Below are 23,419 nucleotides of genomic sequence, written 5' to 3'. Positions count from 1 at the left end.
TGAATTTACAGAGCATACATACATACATGTATATTTGCAAAGCCATTATTCACTTGAAATAGGCAAGGTGAGAAAACCTCTTAATTAAACCAATTGCTGGTATTATAACAAATATTTGTGCTCTGGGTTTTATGGGGAGGAGTTCAGTGTGCTCAATGGAGCTTGTAGCTTCTTCCGATCAAATAGCACCCATTCATCTTTTTTTCCTTTGTGCTCCAGTTTAATAGCAGCCATGTGTTTGCCACCAGACCGTGGAAGGCAATTATGTGTTCTTATGATAATCCACCCTTCAGAACTATTTTTATGACTGCCTGTATTTTCCACTAATAATGTTAGCTGCTAATTTAGAAACCGCCTGGCAAAAAAAACCTCAACTCTTTTTTTAACAAGTGGTATATCCTTCATTCCAGTCATGTGTACACCCTTCAGTGATTTGTTCTGCCCAATACTATAACTCTAACCCACACACACATATGCTAGAGATGGAGAGAAATTTGATTCAGTTCATATTTAACGACAAAGCTACTTAATTTGCACTTTCCGAAACAATATGTGAACTGAAATACAGCCATCTTTCAAAATCCCCACATCCTCATCTTGCAGTGCAGTTCCCCAGCCATACAACGTGTACAAATTCATATACTAGAGTAAAGTATGCATTTAAATTCACACGTTAGTGAAATTTACAAAAATGCTTTAGGAGAAATTGCTTTGGGAAATATGTATATTAGGCAAAATTGCATACAAACGTGTATATAAGGAGATATTTGCATGAGGACTGTTTTTAATTTGCATGAGGACTGTTGCCACCCTGGGCTCCTGCCGGGAGGAAGGGCTGGATATAAATCAAATAATAAATAAAAAGCAAATTAATGTGAAAATGTGGAGAACCAAATTTAAGATTAGAAAAATGAGAGAAACTGACAGATTCATCTGTCCCTAGCTTACAGTTCTGTCTGATATTACAAATCCTCCCACCAACTTTTAACTTCTGCAGATTGCAATGTGATTCTTTTCATTTGTGTCACAGCTAAGTTAACTGATATCTTGCTATTAATTTATTGGTCCTATTACCTGATTTTCCCCCTATGTATTCATTTGTTTATTTATATTAGCGCTGGAAATAATGCATTCACAAAAGTTACTTGCCCACAACAAAAACCGTATTCAAAACAAAGCACACTCATCCAGATGCCTACAGGTACTTATCATGCAACTTAATCCTATTAATTGTTTACCCACTGTGTTGAGTAGGGCAGGATTGCAGCCTTGTCTTTTATTCCCTCAAAGATAAAGCATCCCTTGGTCACCTTGATGGGATTCTTATGTTCCACTGGCAAGCAAGCATCTCATGTGGGCAACCAGGAAGGGAAGCTTTGTTCAGACCTGACAACCCACCCACTAAAGATGTATGAACCCCCTCCAGGTGCCCTTGACAAGCAATCACGCTTTTCAATGGTTTACAAAACCCTTAAGGTTTAAAATTACAAGCCCCTTGATCCCTTGCAGGAAATGGTGCTCCACGCTTCATTTGCAGCTAGTAAATATAGTAAGGAGAACAGTTTCAGGGTTCATTCTTTGCATCTCTTGTTGTCTGCTTGCATTTTTTTTGCCATAGTTGTGCTCCTTTTTGTTTTCCTCATTTGGACAAGACTCCCGTTTTCTATAAGAACCTTTCTTGCCTTTAATAGCTTCTTTGACTCTGCTCGTTAACCATGCTGGCATCTTTTATTTATTATTTTATTTATTTATTGAGTTTATATCCTGCCCTTCTTCTTAAGGAGCCCAGGGCAGCAAACACATCAACCCAGCATTTTAACAACAAAAATCTGAAAACAATTACAGATGAAAACATTCTAAAAACAATTACAGATTCTGAAAACAATTACATTCTTCCATTCAGTGATCTCCAGGTTACTAGGAACAGTCTCCTTCAGCCATGAAATGCCTGGGTAAACAGGAATGTTTTCAAATTCCTACTCAAAGTCAGTAATGATGGAGACAGATGCACCTCCCTGGGGAGGGCATTCCACGAATGGGGAGCTGCCACTGAAAAGGCCTGGTGGTATCTTTCCTGATCTGCACTATACATTTTAGACAATCTGTTATTGTGGTTTTGAGCAACATACATGCATTCTGGAGACTCATAACCCTTGTGACTTTGTCTTTTAACTTCCTTTTCAGTAATGCCCTCATTTTTGGGATTTTTTGAAGAAAAATATGACTGTGATGCATTTCCTTGACAATTGTCCACTTACAAATACAGTGTATGTCGAATTTGATAACACTATGGTCACTCCCAGTTGGTTCAACAACACATCTCGCAGCAGATCCTGGATGCCACTTAAGTGCAGGGTTGTCACTCCTGTGGTCAGTTCTGTGACCAATTGTTCTAGGGCACAGATATTTAGGGTATATAGAAATGTTACCTCTTTGTCATGACCGGAACACGCATGTACACAGTCTATGTGATGATAGTTGAAGTTGCTGATTACTACACTTGAGATTTGGTGGTTCCTGAGGGCAGGGGTTGCCAACCTGTCACCCGCGGATGCTATGGTGCCTACGAGGGCCTTCAACGGCAGCCTCAGCACATAGTCCAGAATCTTAGCTTTCATTTCTTTAAAAAATATCTAGCCATCCTAGAAAGAGAATTATGGAGCAAAATGTGCAGGTAGCTTTGTAAGTGATTTCTGTGAAATAAGCCAGCCTGGCTGCTCCTACCAGTCAGTGTTATTAGCCAATGAGTGAAGTCAGAACTCTGATTGATAATTGAGTTGTTTGGACTCTAGGCAATAGGAATCTCTAGGGTCCTAAAGAGCTGCTGTTTTGCCCTCCCTCCTTTAGTGCACTTTTTCTGCTTCTGTTTTTTCCCCATAGTCCTTCAGATCTCCCTAGTTTGCCCTTCCTTTTCCCCTAGCAACCAGGATGCATCTTTGCTGTGCTGGGTTCACTTGAGATAAGGTAGTGCCTGAAAAGTATTTTCTGCAAATACTACTAAACATTAAGTGTGGATGAATGTTAAAGAATCCCCCTCCCCCCAAAAGGCAAATGTGAAATCTTTGCAAAGGGGGTTAGGCATGTTTTCCACTTTGTAGGACCTAAAGACAAGGGACTCATTAAGAAGTCACTCTATAGTTAACTTATAGTACAACTCAGAAGAAAGCCTCTTTGTGTTTAATGGGACTTACTTCCAGGTTAGTGGGTACACGATGGCAGCCCAGGCTTTGATTTAGGGTTGGCATTGGGTTCTTGTGCCTCTAACGGCTGTATGGCAAGCAGAAGTTCAACAGGTCAAACCTTTTTCTAGTATACAGATAAAAGCTTTACCATTACTACTCTCTAATGTTGTGCTATGCCACATCCCATGGCAGCCATTTTGTGACTGGTGCCCTCAACACTCTCTCAAAATTTGAAATGTGCCCTCTGATCCAAAAAGGTTAGTGACCCCTGCCTCAGGGGAATAGAATTCCATGGTTGAGGAGCAATCATCAGCAATGCCCTTTTGTGCACCCTTGAGATCCTGGCTTAGCACATAGATGATAATCCTAGAAGAGCATTCTGTGTCATGATGGAACATGACTCTTTGATCTCTTAGATACATTTTAAGTTAAGTTTCTTTTTCAGGTATGTTCGGTCAAGAACAAAGCATGATGTCGATATGCGGATTGGAATACACTCTGGATCTGTGCTGTGTGGTGTGCTGGGTCTAAGGAAGTGGCAGTTTGATGTCTGGTCCTGGGATGTTGATATAGCAAACAAACTCGAGTCAGGTGGAATCCCCGGGTAAGTGTAAGCTCGTGTCCTTTACAATACTGAGTTCTAGGGTTGGACCAATTTGTTTTGAGTCTTAGAGCCTTTGAGTATTGTGGCATGAATGTTGCCATTTTGAATTCTGCCCAGCAATGTCCATGTGAATAGGTATTAAGCCTCTATTGAAGCTCTTGGATATGGGCACATTAGGCACAATGACCATGCATTTATTTGCATATTGGATAGTGCAATTCTAGTTTTTGATCAGGTGCTTATGCCACCAATGTCATTGAGGACCAAACTAGATTTATTTTATTTTTATTTATTAAAGCATGCATATCTTGCCCTTCTCCTACAAAGGTACAACTTAGGGTGGCTTGCAACATTTTAAAGCAAGGTGAGACGAACAGCAGAGGCTGGGGGCTCTGATGTCAATGGGACAGTGAATCTGCTTTAGTCCAAACTTTCAAGGACCTGTCCAAGGTGCTGACACCTACAAATAGTTTCAGCACCTTGGATAGCTCCTTGAAAGTTCAGGCTAAAAGTTCAGGTTCTCTGCCCCACTGACACTGGAGCCACCAGTCTCCACTGGAGAGGATCCTCCCCCTCTATGTGTGTGTATGTGTGTGTGTGTGTGTAATGTTCTTTGAATGAATTAATTTAATGTGTATTTTTGTTATGAAAATAGCAGCCTTGGAAAACCCTGAGCAGTCTTCAGACTATTGGAAGAAGAGAGGCTTAACTGTTTGTCGCCCTGTCATGATCTCAATGGAAATTATATCTCCAAAGCTGCTATCCATGTTTCAAGGGAATCCCCCATTTGCACCAATGAGATTTCCCCTAGAAATGCTACTAGCAAGTTTGGATAGGCATGCAACTAACATCACATTTAGTGTGGCCCTGAATGTGCTATTTAGCCTGGTATTCAAGTGCTGGTCTCGTCTGAGCCAAAGCCTTTGGTGGAATTAGGTTGCACAGTTTCAGCTAAGATATATCATGTTTCTGGTTGATCTTCTCTGAATTCCAGCAATGTTGGGCATAACTACACTACAAATTTAAAATGATATAATAGCCAGTTCTTCTCCCTGTGGAATCAATTTCATATATCTCAGGGCCCCTTTTGACATTACGGCTGGCAGTATGGGAACACCTGTGGAATGGCTCCTTCCCACATGACATTGTAGCATCAGAAGATCCAGACCATTCAGGAAGGGTTGTGGCTCAGTGGCAGAGCACCTGCTGTGTATGCAAAAAGTCCCCAGTTCAATCCCCTGCATCTTTAGGTAAGGCTGGGAAAAGACTCCTGCCTGAAATCTTGGAGAGCTGCTGCCGGTTAGTGTAGTGACAATAGTGAGCTAGATGGGCCAGAGGTCTGACTTGGTATTAGGCAGCTTCCTATGGACCCGATGGCCCTATCCTATATCATGATTCCTTTTCATGCCATCTGTGATTGGGCTCTGGTGAACCAGCCATGGTCCAGCCCAGGGATGGGAAATAATGAATCTGCAGTAATGATTCTAGATGGACTCATAATGTTCACCTCAAAGAAAGGTGAACATTAGGAATACTGATTTCTTCTCTGGCTTGGACCAAAATCCAAACTGGAGAAGAATTGTCATCAAAACTCACTCCTTCTCTTCTGTCCTTACTAACACCTTGACCCAAATCCCTTCCCCCTTCTTTTCTTTTAACCCCACCTCCTTGATGTATTTATTTAAAATATTTGTAGGTTGCCTTTTAGGGCTGGAACCCTCTGAAGGCAGCTTCCAACATACAGATTAGTGGGACTTGCATCGGCTGCCAATCTGTTACCCGGCCATGTTCAAGTTTTTGGTTCCAGCATATAAAGCTCTATACAGCTCAGGACCAGATCACTTGAGAGACTGTTTTCTCCCTTATATACCCAGTAAGTCACTGCAGCCTGCAGGAGAACTTCTCATTTGAGTTCCAAAGATATTCCACAGTAGCTCAGACCAGGACTTTCAGTGTGGGTGTCCCAGTTCTATGGAACAGCATTCCTGTCAGTATACAACAGGTGTCCACTATCTATACTGGGTGAAAAGCTCTCTGCCTTAGATTTCATTTTGCATTGTTTTAAAACTTATTTTCATGGGTTTTTTGTACTGTTTTAAAAACTATTTTAGCTGTTTTTATCATATGTCTAGAGACATATGTAAAAGGCAATTATTGTTCAATAATAATAATAATAATAATTTAAAATCATAAAACATCATAACAATAAATTTAATAAAAGCAAGAACTGATTATAACCAGTAAAACATGCTTTTCAGCAAGCAAAGACATTTCTCTTTTGCCTATTAATACATAATGTTCTGCTGGCATTTTACTGATCAATCTTTAGACCAGGTATGATATAGTAATTTTCTTGGGGGGAAGGCAGTGTTGAATTTTAGAACTATTGCTATCTCTGTTACAACTTCATATATTTTATACTATTGCATTTAGGGATGGGTAAGAAATTTGTTCAGTTCACATATTAATGCGAACCAAAAAACAGCTATCCTTCAAAATTTGCAGTTCTCAGAATTTTGTTGCTCTGCAACCAAAAGAAATCATATACTACAGAAAAGTGTGTACAAAATTGTGTTTATTAGTGAAATCAATGAAACTCATGTACAAAATGCATTATATCAGAAGAAAACAAATGCAAATTCAGTATATTATGAGAAATCCAGTAAAAAAAAGGTGCACAAATTTTCATGTGGACTTTTTTAAAAAAGAAACAAACAGAAGAGACCACCTCAAACTGATGTGGAAGTGGATCAAACTGAACTTAAAACTAGAAAAATGAGAAACTGCGGAAAAGTGAAATTGATCAGTTAATCCATCCTTAGTTCTATTTTATATTGTAAGTCACTTCAAGACTAGTTTTAGTAGTAGACGTCTAAGAAATTGAATTGAATAAATAATAATCACAAGCACATTCAGTCCACTAAGAAGAGTAAGGTCAGATAATAATGAAAGCAATAGCACATATATCCTAGCTCAATAAAATCCTTTGCAATTAGAGGCCACTTTAAGGCCTCCAATGATGGGGCCTTTTGTATTTCAGCAGCCACCACCAAAGAGGCACTGTCATGCCCAACAATCTAACTTCACTCAAACATAAGCACACAAGTAGGGCCCCTGAAGCTAATTTTTAAGGTGGGGGCAGGCTGATATGGGCAGGTAGCCTAACCCCAAATGATGTATGGCTTTAAAAGTCAATACCATCACTTTAAATTCAGCCTGGAAATTCACCAGCAACTAGTGCAATTGGTATAGTGTAAATTGATATACTATCGGCTCCCATCAGTCATCAGGGCAGCAGCATTTTTCATCAATCTTCCAAGCCATCTTTCAACGTGAGAAGGGTCAGATACCATCCTGCCCATCACCACACTCATCTGAGGCACGACACGGTCCCCCCAAGCAAATTTTTCTGACTCCTCCCAAAGTCATCATCAATTTTGGGTGTGGCAAAAATAAAAATAAAAATAAAGCAGGAATAGCACAGGTGTGGGCGAAACCCAGCACCCTGTTGGGGATGCACATTTCTCCTTTCCTGATTATCTGGTTGATCACGTGATGAGCAGAGAGGGGGCAACACCACCATCACCACACACACACACATGAAGGGGGTATGTGTGCTTGTTTGTGTGCACATTTGAGACTATGGGGTGGCCACACCCACTGCTGGCATAAAGCTGCCAGAGAGTTTGCTAGGGACTGATGTGGTCCTTGGTCCAAAAAAGGTTATCCCGCCCCCTGTGGCCAACAAGCTTACCAGAGAAACCCTGTACATCAGGTGTATTCAACATGGTGTTCTCCAGTTGTTTTTGGACTAACACTCCCATCATCCTTGACCATTACCCATGCCGGCCAATAATGTTTGGAGGGCATAACGTTGGCTACCCCAGCTGTATTTACCTGGATAATGTGCTGCTGCTTCTATTACCTGCTAACCTACTGCCACTTTGGAAAACATGATTTGCTGTAGGCAGTCATTGCTCAGATACGAGGCTATGGGTTGCTGATGTGTGCTTTGGGTAATCTTTACATCGCTCCATCTAGAAGAGATATATGTTCCCTTGACAGGGTAAGGCAGTGGTCATTTCTCAACAGCAATGTTGAGGGATTTCAAGAGGGAGGGATATTCACCCGTCAAGTCCTCCTCCTCCCTGCAGCCCATCTATCAGCTGCTTAGCAGACCAGTTTGACCGGGATGTTTCCCCTGCATCCAGGAAAGGGAGATGCTCTAGGAACACTGGAACCATCTTGTCTGCTCCCAGGAAGTTGTGGCTTCTGGTTCCACCTGTGTGTAAGAACATCAGCAAGAATCCTTTCTAAGCTTCATTAGATACCTTTCTAAGCTTGACCCATTTTAGACCACCACCGGAGGCTGGGTAGGGCCATGTAACTAGGGATGTCACAATGAATGAAACAGAAAAGCTAAAATGAGCTCCGCCATTTATTTCCTTACGAGGAGGTCAAGTCAAGCAAGCTTTGATCCTAGCCTGCTGCAGGCAGGTGAGAAACAAAGTCCTCTTAACTTGCACCTCGGGTACCACAACCACTACTCTTCTTCTCCTGCCCTCTCCTCTGAGCTCATTAAGGGCCAGGGGAGGTTGATGCTTTAAGCTAAATGGGACACTGCTCCACCAGTCTGCCCTCAGCAAGGCCCCATCTGCTTGCCTGGCTGTCAACTTCTCCATAATCTCAATATTGCCTTTGCAGAAGTCAGCAGGGAGGAAGATAGGGACAAATCTAGAAATAGTTGGCTCTGCCTGTCATTGGTTCTGGTTCCCTTTACTGTTGAGCTCCCGGCCTGCCGCTGCACCAGTTCCAATAGGCACCATCCATCACCATCAGTGGTAAATGCAGTGGCAGCAGTTGTTCTGCCTGAATACTACTTCCCCTCCAAGAAGAGGAAATGCTAGTTCTCAGGAAAAGGAATGCTCTCCACATCTCTCAGTATTGCTTTCCTTCCAAAGAGAAATCCCAACATCTGCTTTCCCTGGTGGGAAGGAGGCACTCAAAGCAACTATAGCTACCACCTCTGCCTCCTCTTTCCAATCTGTGGTTGCTCCAATAAAATTCAGAGCTCCCCACTCAGCTTTAAAGCCAATGTCAAGTAGTAGTAGTAGTAGTAGTTCTGGAGGTGTGAACACAGGCCTTCTGTATCACGTGTAATTTGGTCCTTGTAGCCAGAGCTTGGAAAAGTTACTTTTTTGAACTACAACTCCCATCAGCCCAATCCAATGGCCATGCTGGCTGGGGCTGATGGGAGTTGTAGTTTAAAAAAGTAACTTTTCCAAGCTCTGCTTGTAGCCAACCTGCAAGCAGGCAAAGTCAACGTATATGGATACCAACAGATGGGTTCCAACCTCCCCTCTGAAACTCAGGTATATCCAAACACTGCAGCTCAACTGGGTCATGGATTGACTGTGTATTTGCATTTTAATGGAACTCAATGTCCCTGTTTTCACTGCCTCTATTTAATCAAATGGATGGAACCAATTAAAGTTGCAGTTTGAATTTCATTAACATGCAAATGTAAGTGAGGTCTACACAGTTAAAGCAAAACTTCAATTAATTTAAACAGACTCGGGTTTTCACTTTCTTCGACTTCCACCTACAAATTAAACTAGGTGCAGAAAATTCTGGACGAAAGCAGAATACCAATAACTCAGCAACTCCCCTCCCAGCTGCTACACCTTTCTCTTCTATCACTGAAAACAAGAAGTGGAGGGGAAAGAGTGACATCCTGCTGAGAAGGATCATTATGAGAAGATAAGAAGAGCCCTGCTCATCCTTTCAGAATCTTGTGCTCTCACAGTAGCCAACCAGATGGGTACAGGAAGCCCATGAGCAGGACCTGAGTGCAATAGCACTCTCCCCTCTTGTTGATTCCCAGCAACTGGCATTCAGCGGCATACTGAAGACACCTCCATGTACTGGTGGGGAGATTCCCACCCTGTCAGATTTCCAGAAGAATCAAAGTTCATAGCTGGGTCTTGCTGGGTCATGATGTGATGTGTCAGTCTGTCATTGGTCACTTTCATGTGTGTTTTGATTACAAACAATCACAGGTGGAGGCAGTGGCTGTGAGGGAGCAAGTGGCACAAGCCACAATAACAATGCCGCCTGTAATTAGTCTAGGTCCTGATTACGAATATGTTAACATTTCAGCTCATCAGTGTCTGGGCTTGTTATACATACAGGAATTATGAACAGGCTACATTCGTAGTACATATCGACTAATTATAAGTTTCAGTGGCATCACTAAATAGGGCAGGCATAAGGAAAGAAGGAGTCTGGCATCTGGCTTGTGTTTGTGTGCTCCAAGTTCTCCTCACATTTGTCACACATGTCATCTGTTGTACCACAGAAACTCATGCAATATTCTGGTTTGAATTGCCAATTTGAAATCCACCTGCTCTTCATTACTTTGAATGTCCTCATATATCAGTGCCATATGTGGTTAAACACCAGTCATTGGAAATTTGTGAAGAATGAATGACATAAATAAAGGATGTTGTACATTGCCTGGTCATGTGTGGATTATAATGGTGCAGTTGGAGCAATTGCACCAGAGTCCTTGCCTTACAAGGGGACCAAGGAAGTCTAACTCTCCTAGAAAAGCCATGAAGGAAAATGTGCAGGCAACTTTCTAATCGATTTCTGTGAGATCAGCCAGCCTGACTGCTCCTGACTTTCAGTTTTTTTGGCCAATGACTGAGGTCAGAGCTGTGATTGATGAGTGAATTGTTTGGATACCAGGTTATAGGAATCCTTGGGATCCTAAACAGCTGCTGTCTTCCTCTCCCCTTTAGTGTTCTTTTCTTTTCCGCTCCTGTTTCATTTAGTCTTTGGTATCTCCATAGTGTGCCCTTCCTTTCTTTCTATTTTATTTTAAAAATTTATACTCTATTTTTCAGTGTCTCAGAGCAGCATACAAAGGAAATAAAATAAAATATGAATCGTACAAAATTTTAGAGCATTAATTAAAACACGAGAAAATAAGAAAATGAATGGTATGTTTTAATCTTCCTTAAATTTTCTTGTATTTTATATGAGGAACAGTCTATTTCAGCAATAAATAAAAACATATATAACTTCTGTGCCCACGTGTTGAACAAGGCACAACAATCTGATTTGGAGTGAGTTGCTGCCTCTTTTCATCACATTCCCCTCCTCCATATACTAATTTTTACAGCTGCATGCATGAATCCTCCCTTTGCAACCTTGGAAGAGAAGGGGCAATGATAGTAAGCAAATCCAGCAGGTAAGGGCTAAAAGAAAAAAGGAATCGGGATGCATCTTCCCTGTAGTGGGTTCGTCTGAGATCTTAGAACTTATTTTCTGCAAATCGTACCACACAGTAAGTGTGGGTGAATTTTAAATTCTTGTGCGCGCACACACACACAGGCAAATGCAGAATATAAGAACTTTGTAAAGAGGCTTAGATATATCTCCTGCTGTGCAGAAGCTGAAATCCAGACACTCATTAATAATTCACTGCAAAGTTAACTCAGAAATGTCTCTGTGTTTAATGGGGCTCACTCCCAGGTAATCCTGGCTACAGCCTTGCCTTTCTTGTGAGTAAGGAGGAGAACCTAAATACAGGCAGCTCATAGTTGTTTTATAAAAGAAGGGAATAAATCAAATAATTTTAATAAACATACTTTATTATTAATAAAATTAAAGACATTTAAAAACTCAGTTATCTCAGTGGATTTCCCATTGGGTCAGAACATTGGACAGGGGGGAGGGAAGTGGGTTTTTTTGTTTTTTTTACTGAGCAATTAGGAAAAATACTAACTGTATACTTTTCCTTATTGTCTTACCTGTCAAAGTAAAATAGTAAAACTTTTTTTAAAAAAAATATAATTTAAAAATGAAAACAGATCACTCTGTTTGGTCTAAGATCTTTAAGAAATGAGTCTCCATGCGCACTATCCTAGGAATAGCTTAGCTGAACACAAGTGGAATTCATGCATCTGAAACACACAATAATCAGACCAGATGGTTGAAGCCTTGGAGAAAAACATGACTGTTTATAGTACAAAGATGCATCACCCTACTTAAAGGAGCCAAAATTTGATGGCTACAACACAAGCGCTAAGTCATTTTTTCAGGCCATTTTTTACCTCTTTCTATATCTTCACAATAGGCATGTCAAGTACAGTAGGCTAAGAGTTGATGACTGGTCCAAAACAGTAAGTGAACAGAAAAAAGTGATGAGTTAAGTGAGTTTAAACTGTGAAATGTTCTTTCTCTTTAGCAAGGTTGGTAAAGTGTTTTTTGTTTGCGTTTTGCTGAGAGTTGTGAAACTGCACATGCTCAGAGTATTTACTATAGTCCATGAAAGCTTATGCCATTATATATATAATTACTCTTTAAGATACCACAAGACTTATTGTTGTACCTTATTTCATGCATTCATTTTTGGGAGAAAGGGGGCCTATTTGGGGAACTGCACCAGGCTTCCTAACCACCTTAGCCCAGTATTGTGTTGATTTTCCAAATGATGTCATGGAATGTGCAGAACTTGACCCCATTAACAGGCTTTGTCATGCATTATCAGGTCACTTGCACGCGTTCACAGATTATAGGCCAAGGTGTGAAATCCTTGCATCTCTCAGCATCTCTTGGAGCTTATACATACGTTTTTATTTTTTATGCATGTTAAACACTTCCTTATTTTCCCCAGCATTCCTGTGTTACAGAGCAATTCAAGTGACAGAGAGCCGGAAGTAGGGGGGCAAATGGAGGATGAGCCAGTGGAAAGCCCCGTGGGATCCTTCTCCTGCTTGGGAGCTGCCTGTCTGATTGAACACCGGCTCCGTTAGGAGCCATGTGCACGAGCCAGCCAAGAAGCGCCGGTTCCCATGAACCTGCTTCCTGGGGAGTAAGAGCTCCCCATAGGCCACCATGCAAATGTTTTTACTGTGTCGTCCTTTGGCTGGCAGAGATTCCGGGTAGATTGGTCCCCAGGGGAAGGCTCTGAATGTGAGGAGGATCTTATGTAAGTCCCTCCCCCGCAGCTCCACCCCCATTACACCCACAGAATGCCCCAATTTCAAGGCTTCTTTTTTTGACGTTGGCCATCCCTGGCGGACCTCTCGCAGCACCGGCAGGCTCCTGGCAGCCCTACAGCTCAGCCACAGCAGAGGGCTGCTGCCAGTGGAGCCCAGCAGAGCCCAGCAGCACCAGGAGCCTGCCAGCGCAGCCAGGGGCCCTCAGCATCACCTCAACCCTGCGGAAAGGTGAGTTGGGATTGCACACCTAGGTAACTAGTGACTTTTTATTATTAATCACTCTATTGTTCTAATTGTTTTAAACTGTGTTTATAATGTTTTATTGTTCATATGGTTTTTATTTGCAGTGAACCACTTCAAAAATTTTGTGATTAAGAGTTCTATAAGTTCAAATAAATAAATTCTGACACCGTTCTGTGTTCATGCTGCTAACACGTGCAGCAGATTTTCTTCCCCTTCAAGTGAATATGCACAGCAGTTAGCATTTACATACATTTTCTAGCAAATCAACATTAATCACACTATACATACACACAGGGGTGTAGCCGTCTGGGGTCTTGGGGGGTCTTAGATCCCTTACTTTTTTGGGAGCAGGGTCCCAGCAGGGTCCCTGTGTCTCCAGCATCCTATGAGCCAATCAGCCTCAAAGGGGAGTATGTTAACTGCTGAAAAGAGTCTTCTAACCTGCTTCCTTGTCCTTCCCTGCTGCTTGGAGCCAATCAGAGAGAAAAGAGGTGAGTCAGCCACAGGGAGGACTCTTTTTAGTAGTTAGCACTCTCCCCTTTCATGCTGATTAGCTCCTAGGGATGTCTGTTGTGGGAGAAGGTATTAATAAGGACAGTGAAGCAGAAAGGAATATACAAACCTGGCCAGGTTATTCCATAATATTAGGTTGTATAAACGTAGAAGGGGTGTGGCTGTGACTATCATGAAGGAACTCTGCACTTCTGAATTTGCCACTACATCACTGCATGCACATGCCAAGATCCTAGCTCACCATATCCTAGAAACGTATGAAAGATGGATTGGGTCAGAATGGGGGTCATTGTCACATACATGTAACGTGTCAAAGCATTTAAAGAATGGATCACCACGTTCAGACAATGTTAGGATAGTGACTTCACAAACAACTCCCACATTTGTCAAGAATTTCATATCTGGTTTGAAACGTCCAACCAAAGACTTTAAGCAAAGCTACTATAGGAAATTAGGGATGTGTTAGAATTCTGCCCAATTTGGATGTGGTACCAAATTTTCCATTAATTTGCTTATTCTCTGTATTTGCAGATCAGATTTTTATGTAGTGATTTTCCATGACCATTTTCAAAAATGGATTTTTTTTAAAAAGCCTCTAAAAATTGATATTAATATTTCCCTTCAAAATATTGATACCCTTTCAAAATATTGATATTTCCATTTAAAATGTCAATATTTTCTTTAAAACTATCATTATTAATCTCCATATTTTTCTGAGGGGAAAAATGGATCAGTAAAAGAAGCAGTTAGTTAACAAAGAATGAACTTTAATTGATATTGGCCTATTAGGTCAATGGAATGCTTTTGAATCATCACTAGCCAATGGATCCCATCCCTATAGAAAATGAAACAATTCATATACTGATATGCAACTAGACCATATCAAATCTGGTTGTAAGCTGTGCCTGTGTGGATTTTGACAATGGGGCAAACAGTGGCTTTGAGAAAGGGGATGAATTTACAACAGGGAAATGACATGGAGCAAAGAGTTAACTCCCCTTTCCCCTGATGCCATTCTGTTCCAGGTCAAATCCCCACCCTGTCGGCTACTATTCAAAAACTTTCATTCATGCATTTCTGTTGTAACATGAAACTGAAGCTGGATTCTGTAAAGAGAGGTGTGTTCAGTATTTCGAGTTCTTGAGTCTGGGAGGTGGAGAAACAGCATGTTCTGGATGAGTTTGCACTCCCTAGAAGGAACAGATCCATAGCTTAGTGGTACTCCTGGATTCATCATTGTCACTGGAGACTCAAGTGGTCTTGATGGCTAGGAGTGCCTATTTCCAACTCTGGCTAGTTTGACCACTGTATTCCATGCTCTGGTAACTTCCGAACTGGAGTGTAGCAATGCACTCTACATGAAACTGTGTTTGAAAACAACTTGGCAACTTCAACTGGTCCAAAATGCAATAGCCAGATTACTGATTGGAGTTCCACTTGTTTTATTTTTGTTCCAACTTTTTTTTTTTTGTAAAATTAGATCTTTGCTCCATCTCTCTTGTGAAACTAGATGTGCCTCAGTTCTAATAGATGTGTTTCTATAATGGAGATTGTTTTTGTTTACTTTTGTCTGGCTGGGCTGGGATGCCCCCAATGTGGTTATGAACGTCAGGTGTGTTGATGGCTGCATCAGACTCCCTACAGGGTGAAAGCTTGTTGGTGTAGTTGGGCTTAATCTCCCTAGGTGAGAGGTGGGGAGATGCTGTTTGTATTGCCCCAGGTGGAGATGGGTTGAAATGAATGCTGTTTCATTCTTTTTTGTTGCTACTGAATTGTTTTATTCAATGGACTTGTTTTCATGTAGATTATTGATTAGCTGGGTATTTGAGTATTTTAGTGAAGGGAGAATTGAGCGGATGAAGTATTGTGGTTGGTTGGAGTGTTGAATAATTATGCATGGAGGAGGGGAGGTGTATGTTTACATTAGTTTTGTGTAGTGTGAATGATTTTGGTGACCCTATTATGATGTGTGTTTCTTACTATAATGCCATTTTTATGATGATATGTACTGTAATTATGTTACATTTTGTTGTTGTGTCTTGATATATTTTGATGGATTTTATATGATTTGCTTTTGTGGATCTTAGTTGTTTTACTTATATGCATTGTTTGAGATATTTAACAGTGGCCGATGCAATTGGGTGGCTGTCAGGCACTGGCCAAGGGCTCCTTCTTAGTCTGGGAGGATGCCAGAGCTCCCACTCCATGATCCATGCCAGCATCCGGGCCCAGAGCCCCGCAACCCAAAACAGCCTCGGATCACAGAGCAGGAGCTCCATTCCAGGCAACAACCCCCCGCATGCAGGCAGCACCCACTCCTCTTACCTTCCTCATCACTGCATCAGCATGAATGCCTGCCATCACCCAAGGGTGTCCCTAAGGGGTTGACACGCCTTTCACCATCTTTGGTGATGGCAGGCATGCCCACACAGTGCGGTGATGTGGCAACACGAGAAGTAGGTGCGGCGGACAGGCTATTTAAGCCCATGACGCCTACATTGGGAGGGAGTGTCGGGGAGCATGACAGTGCAGGCCTAAGGAAGTCTGGTGCCCAAAGGCCCCGTCATGCCTGGTGCCAGCCCTGATATTTAATGTTTAATTATGCCATTTAAAACGTGGAATTAAAAGTAACAGAAATAGTACTATTGTTTGGTTTTGAACATAGTTTTGTATTGTATTTCTTATACTGATTCCTTTTGTTGGGGTATGTAAACTGCTTAGAGATTTCTGTTGAAATATAAGCAGTATATAAATCAAATAAATAAATAAATAAAACTCACATAACCCATTTTGAAACAGCTGCATTTGGTTGCCAATTCATTTCTGGGCTCAATTCAAGGTGCTCACATTAGGATTTAAAGCCCTAAACAACTTAAGCCCCAAATATCTGAAAGACTGCCTCTTTCCCTACAAATCCTATCAGGTGTTAAGATCAGCGGAGATGGCCTTCTTGGTTGTTCCACCAACCTCAGAAATCAAGGGGGGGGGGTGGCCTGGGAGAGGACATTCTCTGTGGCAACTCCTTAAGTGGACTCTCCAACACTGGAAGCATTTAAGAAGCAGCCGGACAGCTACCTGCTGAGTATGCTTTAAGTTAGATTCCTGCACTGAGCAGAGGGCTGGACTCAGTGGCCGTATAGAGCCCTTCCAACTCTCTGATTCTATGATTCTAAGCTCAGGAATTCTATCGCTACAGAGGTGTGTCCAGCACTTTCATTATTCAGTTTTTGTCGTATGCACCTCTATACCCTGGCTGAGGGTATATCTTTTACTGTTCTATTCTCTTGAGTGTGATATGTTTTAAAAGGATTTTAATACTTTATTTTTTAATTGTTGTAACCCACCCTGGAACCTTGTGGTTAAGGACAGGAACAACAACAACAACAATAAAAGTCATAGCAATAATTTAGTTTCTAGTGAAGCTGACCATAATGATCTTCAGTACAAGTGAATCTGACAAAGGAACTCAGAAACACATCTGGCGTACTCAACAGTGATTAGCATGTTGACAGATGGCATGTTTTATCAACAAGATTATCGTCCATTGTGGATTCCATTTATAGGCATTTGCTTAAGATGTTGTTTTTATATGCCTTCAAGTCAATTATGTCTTATGGCAACCCTATGAATCTTTTTTGGTTATATTCATAGGGTGTTCATGGTAAGAGGTATTCAGAGGTGGTTTACCATTGCCTGCCTCTAAGCCTATGGCACCCGATATTCCCAAGAGGTCTCCCATCCAAGTACTAACCAGGCCTGACCCTGCTTAGCTTCTGAGATCAGACGAGATCAGGCGTGTTCAGGATAGTATGGTCGTAGTTGTTTAAGATATTTAATGTTAACAGTTAATTGTAACAGATAATGCTGATAATGGATTAGACACACAGCAGATAAGTTGTCCCTATGGCTTAAGCAAAAAGAAACCCCAAATAAAGAGTTGACAGACAGATGATAAGGGCTATTCCAGACATTTCATGACAGCCACAACTGTATCCTTGACAGATCCCGTGGAGGCTGTTGGCGCTGATGTTAGTGGGTCAGTGAATCCCAAGTTTAGTCCAAACTTTCAAAGAGCTGAGCACCTTGGACAGCTCCTTGAAAATTCAGAGTAATCTGTGGAGCAGATTCATTGCCCTACTGACATCAGAGCTACCAGTCTCCACTGGACAGATTTCTCACTAAACTTGGCTCTCTGCTGTGCAATACAGGTGTTCCTTGGTCACATGCATTCTCATTCAAACATTACAATTTTAGATATGCCTTTAAAAACCATAACGCCCTTCCCCAAAATGTTATGTATTATGTGACCCTCATCTCCCTGTGAACAAATTCATCAGGATTCACTATTAATGCAAAAGTTCATTTCTGTTAAGAGCAGTTAGGCTACTCGACTGAAATATAACAGGACTGAACATTCAGCTTTATCATCCCTCTTGGGGAAATCACTCTAATAGTGAACTCAAGTGGTGAGCGCCAACAGTTATGTACCAAAATGGACCCACTGCGCAATTAAAGGGAGATATTGGCATGTTAGGGGTAACCCTGAGATAGTTTTATTGGGGTTTTTTTTGGATATTACAGCTGCGTGTGTGTGAGTGAATTGCTTTATCTTGTGAACCACCTCACTTCTGTTGTATTGAAGGTGGTATATAAATGAATCAAATAAGTAAAATGTGTAAAATAAAAAAACTATTAAAAAAAACCAAGGGGACTGAACATGCTCAGTATTCATAGACTGGTAAGTGCAACTTGGAGGAAACAACAGATGGGATGGAACAACCTGGAGAAGGGCATGGCTGGCTAGCTGGGACTCTGAATGGAAGGACTCCTGTTTGGAAGTGAGGGCATACTGCAGCATTTTGTTGGAGGTCCCCCTTATATCGTTTGTGATCTTTTTACCCAGGCATCATCAGTGTTGATTCTTTTAATTACTCTATACTTCCACAGGAGAATCCACATATCCAAGGCTACTCTTGATTGCCTGAATGGGGATTATAAAGTTGAAGAAGGGCATGGCAAGGAACGCAACGAATTCTTGCGGAAGCACAACATTGAGACATACTTGATCAAACAGCCTGAGGAAAGCCTGTTGACTCTGCCTGAAGACATTGTCAAAGAGTCGGTCACCTCTTTGGACCGGAGAAACAGTGGGGCAACGTTCACTGAAGGATCATGGAGCCCTGAGCTTCCTTTTGATAACATAGTGGGGAAGCAGCATGTAAGTCCAGCTTTCTTCCCTAATGTCATTGGCTACGTGAGCATGCTTTACTGCATCTTCATAATGAAAGCCTTGCAGACAGTGGAGGCTGGTGGATCCGATGTCAGAGGGGTAGTGAATCTGCTCCGGGTTTTAGTCTGAACTTTCAAGGAGCTGTCCAAGGTGCTTCAGAGTAAAACCCGGAGTGGATTCACTGCCCACTGACATCGGAGCCACAAGTTTCCACTGCTTGGAGGGAACAAATTTCTCTTTAACCCTTTTCTCTAACTTGAACTGCAGATGATTAAACAAACCCCCGCAGGTCAGAATTTACTGATGTATCAGAATCCGAAAAGTGCCAAAGTCCCCTCCCACCTCCCTGCTAAAATTAAATGTTATACACAGCTGAGTGTTAATTGAATCAGAGCCTCAAACAAGTTAATTATGTATATAAGAAGATGACCTAAACGTTTCTTAAACTGCTGCAAGCAGGCATCAGGCAGCTAACATTTTGCTTGTTCATTGCACAATGAGTACAAATTGACCTTAGCTCTCTTTCACTAACAGCAGACAATATGGCAGACTTGGGTCTGGACTCCCTCACTGTGAATTGGCTTCAGACATCACCACATCGCCAAATCTCATTGGCTGTGCATTGTCACGAAGCCAAATCAGAGTGAGCAGAATGGGTTGTATTCAATGTAGTGCTGAGCAGATTGTTCCATCAGCTCAAGCATTACTCCTTGTGCAATGGAATGATCTTGTCCTAGAGGTTTCCCCAACCCTCCAGAGCAGATTTGGGGATAGTATGAGATGCACAGGGAGAGGAGTGGAGAGGGAAATCCCATAGAGGCAGCCCTTGCGCTACAACGTTTTAGTTGAATACCACCCAGTGATTTGAAGCCAACCAGAGCAAGCGTCGATTACCCCTGCAATAAGTGGGGCAAATCCTTTGCCCTTGTTCATAGGGCTTCTTTCCCAAAAATTACACCTTGTGTAGCAGAGCAGCAAGGTAGTGAAACCTAATTAACTATCAAGTGTCTGTCATGATGATGGGTGAGGTGTCTATAGAGAGTTATTGTATTTGCAAGCATCCTTTGGTGCTTTTGGCATGTTTGGAGGAAAAGTATATGTCACAGGGGAAGTATGGTTATACCTATGTAGTTTGGAATAAATGTGCTTCCTTCCCCTGGTGACCAAGAGTGACCTCGGCCATTGGGAATCAAGGCTGTTCCTATTTGCATATGCCCCATCCTGGCTTCTGTTTCTTGGTCACTTTACAGCAGGATAGGGAACCTCAGGTCTGGGGCTAAATATGGCCCTCCAGGCCTCTCTGCCTGGCCCATGGGACTTACCCCATGCCATATGCCCTCCCCAGCCACATGTCTCTCCCCAGACCATGCCCCTCACCAGTTCTGCTATGCAGCATCGTTGAGTGTTTTTGCCTAGTTGGGAAGTGTCCTTGAACTCTGATCGTGTCTCTAGCTTGCCCAGCTGGAGGATAGAGAGGGGTTTGTGAGTGGGTCTGGAAACTAGCCTATTGTACAAAGGCAAAATTCACATTTATTGCTCTGCACACTTTTGCCTCTGTGCCCTGACCACTACTGTCATGCGGACCCCAGAAGATTGCCCAGAAAAGAACGTGGCCCTCAGTCTAAATAAAATTTCTCTCTGGCTCCCCCAGACTAAAGTGTGATGGAATGTTCAGAACTGGCTTTTTAAAAATATATATTTTTGAAAAACTTTTATTAGACAAAGTACAAATGATTATACGAATAATGTGCTAGTATAACAATACAGTTCCAACGAATTGTTACACATCTCTCATCCAGCAATACAGTTCCCATGCATTATCACACATTAATTTAATAATCACAGCCACAATTAACTCATAATTTAGAATTCTTAAATATCTTCCAACAATAAATACAGATTCTCTGAGTCTGGCTTTGAGAGAGAGAGAGAGAGAGAGAGAGAGAGAGAGAGAGAGAGTTTTTTCCTCCCTCTCTGATAACACTAGAACTTGTGGACATTCAATGAAGCTGAACGCTGGAAAATTCAGGACAGAAAGAAAGTACTTCTTTACACAGTGCAACCTGTGAAATTCACTCCCACAAGAGGCAGTGATGGCCACCAACTTGGATGGTTTTAAAGGAAAATTAGAAAAATTCATGGAGGAAAAGGCTATCAATGGCTACTAGCCATAATGGCTGTGTTGTCGTCACTGTTGGAGGCAGCATGCTTTTGAATACCAGTTGCTAGAAACTATAGGAGGGGAGAGTATTGTTGCACTCGGGTCCTGCTGGCAGGCTTCCCATGGGCATCTGGTTAGGCACCACGAGAACAGGATGCTGGACTAGATGGGCCACTGGCCTAATCCAGCATGCTTTTCTTGTGTTCTTAGTGTTGGGAGGTGGAGGAGGGATAGAAAACAGGACATAGTGGGAGGATAATGGAATTGAGTATTCTGGAAAATGACATGTGTGGCCAACTGGAACCCTGAATAGGAGCATTTCACACTGCAACATTTTGTTGCAGGTCCCACTTGAATACATAGATTTCTGATGGCTAGCAGAAATTGGTATCTGAAGCAAGAAAGGGCTTCCCATTCTGCTTGCATCCCTCTTCAGCGGCCTTTGCTGCAAGGCCTTTAGTATCTGACAGGGGGGATTTTTAACTGTCAAAAAATGCCTTGTGAAGGCTGTCCGCTTAAAGAAATTAAAAAGGGAAATGTTAACATGCCTGAAGACACCAGTCTTTCTACTGCATTTCAAAGACTGATGAGTCATTGTGTGGAAGAAGGTCAGCCTGAGTTGCCTTCCCTGTTGACTGGGTAGATCCGTAATGATACCATACCACCTTTCCGTTTCTGCACACACTTAGTCTTTCTTGTCCAAAATGTCCACATGTCTTAACATTAAAGCTTTGTTGTGCGGAGATGTTGCTTTGCCAACTATACCCTTTGCATCCCTCGTGAATCATTGGTTGGAAAAAAATACTGTATTAGTCTGAATATAGGCCATGCTTTTCCCACCCCCAAACTCTGGCTTGGAAAAAAACTGTATGTGGTCTATAATCACACTCTTATGGGTAGAGCAGCCATGATTTGGAGACTTCATTTTTGGGATGCAGCCTATATTTGGGGGCTGCTTATATTCAGACCACTATGGTTGTTGTTGTTGTTATGTGCCTTCAAGTCGATTACGACTTATGGCGACCCTATGAATCAGCTATCTCCAGTAGCACCTGTCATGAACCACTATGGTACCTCTGGCTTTTTGTGAACTGAAGCTGAGCATGTCACCAGGGTCCTCTTTATGGAAAACATCAATTTCACAGATGTATTCTGTGTGTGTGTTTCACAGTCATGATAAATCAAATGAAAAAATAATGCACAGCATCTATTCTCCCTATTATCTGAAATCCCAGCTATAGCTTGCCTTATTTATTTATTTATTCCACCTATATTTGCCTTGTCCTCCCAGGAGCTTAGGTTGACAAACTTGGATTTCCCACAAGCCTCATTTTATCCTCACAACAGCCATGTGAGGTAGGTTCATAGGAACACAGAAACCTGCCTTATACTGAGTCAGAACACGGGTCCATCTCACTCAGTATTGTCTACACCAGGCAGGGGTCCCAGAGTGTGATCTGCAGACCATCAGTGGTCTGTAAGCTTCATTCAGGTGGCCCATGGGGTGTTTTTGCCTGGCTGAAATGTGTCCTTGAACTCTGATAGCATGTTTTCTTTATCTAGATGGAGAGAGAGAGGTGTGCAAGTGTATGTGGGTAGAAACTAGCCTGCTATACAAAGATAAAATTCACATTTGTTGCTCTCCCTGCTTTGCCTCTGGTCCTTCCCATCCCTGACATCTGGCCCCTGGAAGGTTGCCCAGAAGAGAATGTGGCCCTTGGGCTGAAAAGGTTTTCCCCTTCCCTGTCATACTGTGTCCCAGAGAATCCTGAATTTCCTCCACAGCTTATTAGGGATTCTTCAACCAAAATATTGATTAGCACAGACAAACTTACTCAGAAAGTATCTTGTTATCCTATCACTACTAATCCCTTTCTAAGAGGAGCTTTGGGTGCGCTGTAGATTGGACCTCCATTTCATGTGCTGCAGCTATGATGTGGCAGTGCTTGGAAAGTTCATTTTAAAAAGGAATTAGTTCCATTTTCAGTTTGCCCCATCCAAAAAGGAACTAATTCCATTTCAGTTCAATTCATAGTTAATTCAGAATTCACAATTGTTAATTCACAACCCACAGTTAATTTCATTCCAGTTCAATACACAATTTATGTGTGTGGGTCCTTGACATTTTGTTTCAGCCTTCAGAACTTTACAAGCTGCTTTGTTGAAGTATGTAGATGACTAAGAAAACATCAAAACACACGCATGGTGTAATGTGAATAATAGGTTTTATTTATTTTCTCCAACAATTTTTATCTTTAAGCTTAAACAGCAGCATCACTTTTCAGATAGGTATAAATGGTAAATGCAATGGTCACAATAAAACAGAGTTAAGTGCGATGAAACCCCTATATATATAAAATATTGAATCAAAATTGCATGAAAAATCACCCTAAGTTCGACTGCAGAAAGAACTTAATTCACATTCACTGGAAATTATAGGAACTACTTTCAGGTATAATTCAGAGATTTCTGAAT

The 23,419-nt window shown here is 41.8% G+C and overlaps 1 protein-coding gene and 1 pseudogene across 1 annotated transcript in view; one reads left to right on the top strand and one right to left on the bottom strand.

Annotated features, from left to right (window-relative positions):
- Positions 1-23,419, top strand: part of ADCY8 (adenylate cyclase 8) — a 214,862-nt gene that overhangs the window by 116,594 nt on the left and 74,849 nt on the right. The window contains 2 exon segments of the mRNA XM_061607483.1: positions 3,628-3,786; positions 18,501-18,771. Of these exon segments, the coding sequence (XP_061463467.1) occupies positions 3,628-3,786; positions 18,501-18,771 (430 nt within the window).
- On the bottom strand, positions 17,256-17,374 carry LOC133376012 (5S ribosomal RNA; annotated as a pseudogene).

Source organism: Rhineura floridana, chromosome 1, assembly GCF_030035675.1.
Source record: "Rhineura floridana isolate rRhiFlo1 chromosome 1, rRhiFlo1.hap2, whole genome shotgun sequence".
Lineage (NCBI taxonomy): Eukaryota > Metazoa > Chordata > Lepidosauria > Squamata > Rhineuridae > Rhineura > Rhineura floridana.
Note: the sequence above shows the minus strand (reverse complement) of the source record. Positions and strands in the feature narration are given on the sequence as shown.